At 63.9% G+C, this 3,427-nt stretch overlaps 2 protein-coding genes across 4 annotated transcripts in view; one reads left to right on the top strand and one right to left on the bottom strand.

The window, feature by feature from the left end:
- ATG9B (autophagy related 9B) overlaps positions 1–2,035 on the top strand; it is a 6,738-nt gene extending 4,703 nt beyond the window's left edge. The window contains exons 8-15 of the mRNA XM_004694374.2: positions 8–52; positions 172–351; positions 646–882; positions 1,032–1,162; positions 1,274–1,370; positions 1,481–1,604; positions 1,687–1,827; positions 1,951–2,035. Coding sequence (XP_004694431.1) covers positions 8–52; positions 172–351; positions 646–882; positions 1,032–1,162; positions 1,274–1,370; positions 1,481–1,604; positions 1,687–1,814 — 942 coding nt within the window. The 3' untranslated portion in view covers positions 1,815–1,827; positions 1,951–2,035. The remainder of the gene's footprint in view (positions 1–7; positions 53–171; positions 352–645; positions 883–1,031; positions 1,163–1,273; positions 1,371–1,480; positions 1,605–1,686; positions 1,828–1,950) is intronic.
- A 24-nt stretch (positions 2,036–2,059) lies between these two features.
- NOS3 (nitric oxide synthase 3 (endothelial cell)) overlaps positions 2,060–3,427 on the bottom strand; it is a 16,793-nt gene continuing 15,425 nt past the window's right edge. For 2 of the 3 annotated variants that reach the window (XM_012733899.1, XM_012733898.1), the window contains one exon: positions 2,060–3,207. In XM_012733899.1, the coding sequence (XP_012589353.1) occupies positions 3,046–3,207 (162 nt within the window). In that variant the 3' untranslated portion in view covers positions 2,060–3,045. The remainder of the gene's footprint in view (positions 3,208–3,427) is intronic. The other variant, XM_012733900.1, reaches the window with a different exon arrangement.

The following is a 3,427-nucleotide window of genomic DNA, read 5'->3' as shown; positions in this document are numbered from 1 at the left end:
CGGCAAGGCCAGCGCCTACCGGCAGATGGCGCGGCTGCTGCAGTACAGAGCGGTGAGGGCCGAGGGCCGCCCGGGGACGCGCGCGGGCTGCCGGCTACCCCGCGGCCCTGACGCTGTGGGCTGGCCAGAGCCCCCGGCCGCCCCCGTCTCAGCCTCTTCCCTGCTCGCCAGGTCTCCCTGCTCGAGGAGCTCCTGTCGCCCGTGCTCACCCCCCTGTTTCTGCTCTTCTGGTTTCGCCCCCGCGCCCTGGAGATCATTGACTTTTTCCACCACTTCACTGTGGACGTGGCGGGGGTCGGGGACATCTGTTCCTTTGCCCTCATGGACGTGAAGCGCCACGGCCACCCTCAGGTGAGAGCCCTTCCCTGGCTGGTGGGCGGCGGGTTGGGAGGAGTGTGTCGCCTCTCGCACCTTGCACGGGTCCAAGCCCAGCCCCATGGCCTGCCCCTGTGACCTTGAGCTAGGAATCCCACTGCCCCTGGCCCAAGGGCGCCCTGCCCACATCAGGGCTGCAGCCGGGGCGGCACCGGCCCTGCTCTGCACGTCACCCCGGGAACGGGGGCCGGTGTGTCCTGTGCCACCTGCCCCACGGGTGCGTGACGCAGCCGCGAATGCAGCACCCACTGAAAGGCTCCTTGCTCCCAGTGGCTCTCGGCGGGACAGACCGAGGCCTCGCTGTCTCAGCGCGCGGAGGACGGGAAGACCGAGCTCTCCCTGATGAGGTTCTCCCTGGTGCATCCTCAATGGCGGCCCCCAGGGCACAGCTCCAAGTTCCTGGGGCAGCTCCGAGGCCGGCTTCAGCAAGATGCCGCGGCCTGGGGCGCCACTTCGGTTCGCAGCCCCCCCACCCCTGGGGTGCTCAGTGACTCTTCCTCCCCTCTGGTGAGTCCCCCACCAGGCCTTCTGCCTCCCTGCCCCTTCGCTCTCCCACCTTTTGTATCAGCCTGCTCGCCAGGCTGAACTGCTGTCTGCCTCCTTAGATGACCTCCCCCACTTCCTTGCTCCCTCCTGACCCCCCGTTTTTGCTCCAGCCTGAGGCCTTCCTGGCCAACCTCCTGGTGCACCCCCTCCTGCCCCAGAGGGACCTGAGCCCCACTGCGCCCTGCCCAGCGGCCACAGCTAGCCTCCTGGCCTCCATTTCCCGAATTGCCCAGGACCCAAGGTGAGAATCAGAGCCGGGGGCTCTGGGGAGGGTTGGGGGGACCTAGCTCTGCCCCCCTTTAGGGTGCGTGTGGGAAGGCATGTGTTTTTGACCCTGTACTCTCTGTTCCAGCTGCGTGTCCCCAGGAGGCAGTGGGGGGCAGAAACTGGCCCAGCTCCCAGAGCTGACTTCTGCCGAGATGAGTCTCCATGCCATCTACCTGCACCAGGTGAGTTAGAGGGGTGTGCAAAAGAGAAGTGGGGAGTTGAGGTGCCAGAACCCCCAGCCCAGGGCCTGGGGCTGGCTTGAGGAGCCCCTGACTCTCTCCTTCCCATCTAGCTCCATCAGCAGCAGCAGCAGGAAGCGTGGGGCGAGGCTTCCGCCTCCTCCCTGTCCCGGCCCTGGTCCAGCCCCCCGCAGGCCCTCTCGCCCGATGAGGAGAAGCCATCCTGGTCCAGTGATGGTGAGGCATCAGGGAGGACAGGGGACTGGCTGCGTGGATGCTGGTGACCCAGCAGTAGCCACCGGATGGCTTTTCTCACCAGGTTCCAGTCCTGTCTCTAGTCCCAGACAGCAGTGGAGAGCCCAGAGGGGCCAGACTTTGTTCCCTGGGGGGTTTCAAGAAACCACAGATGCCCAGAAGGAGCCTGGCCAGGCCCCTGGCACTGACTGAGTGGTCTTCTGGGGTAGGTACTGTCTAATTAGTAGAAAATTGGGGGGAGCCAGAATGAAGCAATGGGAAGTGGGATTTAGGGTGATGGGGTGGTCATCTCTGGAACTAACCCCAAGAGCCTCTTTCTCCCTCCCAGGCTCTCCAGCTTTTCCAGCACCGGGAGATGTGACAAGGTGGAGTGGAAGGACCCGCCCAGCTCTCTTTAGAGATCCCCCCAGGGACCCTGGTTCCCTGTATATCTAGTTGGGCTGGAGTCGGGGGTCAGTGACAGGCTTCGCCCCAGAGCACAGAGAAAGGGCAGGAGAGATGCCAAAGGCATCTGGAAACCAGTGTCAGCGATGATCTCCACACTAGGGCCACGGGGCAGCCGGCTAGCTGTCCCAGACTGGATGTCTGGGGGCAGGTGTCCTCAGGGCTGGGGCAAGGCCATCTGCAAACAGGAGGAATGGGGTCTGAGTGGGGTCTCAGGCCTTCAAGTTCCCAGGGGACTTGCAGAGGGGGTAACTGGTGGGACTGGTGAGTGCAGAGACTCCAGAGAGGGCTGATTTTGGAGTTCGGCTTTGGTCTGAGGTCTTAAGCCTTGGGGTTCCTCATCCGTCTGAGCCCGGCCGCACAGGCTGGCTGACTCGCTGCACAGTCTGGACGCTGGCCCTCCCCACGCCCTGCCTCTCAGTCAAGAGCAAGAGGGCATCACCCAGTGCCCTTGAGTGACCAGAAACCTCATTTCTGATATCAGCGTCAGAGTGCAGGGCAGGACTCCCTGCCAGAGACCCCCCACCCCCACCAGTAAGAAGAGGAAGCTGGTGTTCTGGCATTTTAATCGACAGGCTGGGCTAGGTATCTCAGTAGCTCTAAGAATATCTGATCCAGTCTCTTATGGCGAATCTTCAATAATAAATATTTGATGGATTTAAAGATTAGGTTTCAAGATAAGGTACCTCTGAAAGAGGTGAGGGGAATCTAAATTCACCTAAAGAGTTCGGAGGGGTAACCCATGGCGTCTGGAACACCTTGCTGGGGTGGGGCTTTCCAGATGTGGGAGGGAGATGGGTCGGGAGCGACACTGCCACTCTGTCTGGGGAATAAGGGGAGTTCCCGCAGACCCTGGACAGACAGGCGTCCGGGGAGGGGAGGGCAAGGTGCTGGTCCTCGGCAGGCCGACAGGAGGGGCAGTGTCAGGGGCACTGATGGCCGCGCTCGCGCGGGCTGGGCCTTGAGCGTAAACGGGCTCTCAGGGGCCGGCGGCGTCTGGACCCGGCGGGTCGAACGCCCAGGGCACTGCGCCCCGCAGACGCCGCTCCTGCAGGGAGAAGCTCTGGGTGCGGATGCGGCTTGTCACCTCCTGGGTGCGCAGAGTGAGCCCGAAAATGTCCTCGTGGTAGCGTTGCTGATCCTGAGGGAAAGACCGCGCTGTGTCTGAACTGAGTTGGGTGGCAGAGAGCTGAACGGGAGCGGCCCCTGCCCCTGAGTGCCGGCCCCGCCCCCGGAGCGTCGGCCCCGCCCCCGGAGCGCCGCCGGCTGTTCCTGCACGGGCTGCGCCACCTCCCACCTTCGCGTCTTCCCCGCCAGGGCCCCTGAGCAGGCAGCCAGACGGCCCGACGCGGGCAGGGTGC

This window comes from Condylura cristata, unplaced genomic scaffold (assembly GCF_000260355.1).
Source record: "Condylura cristata isolate star-nosed mole 26May11 unplaced genomic scaffold, ConCri1.0 scaffold00042, whole genome shotgun sequence".
Lineage (NCBI taxonomy): Eukaryota > Metazoa > Chordata > Mammalia > Eulipotyphla > Talpidae > Condylura > Condylura cristata.
Note: the sequence above shows the minus strand (reverse complement) of the source record. Positions and strands in the feature narration are given on the sequence as shown.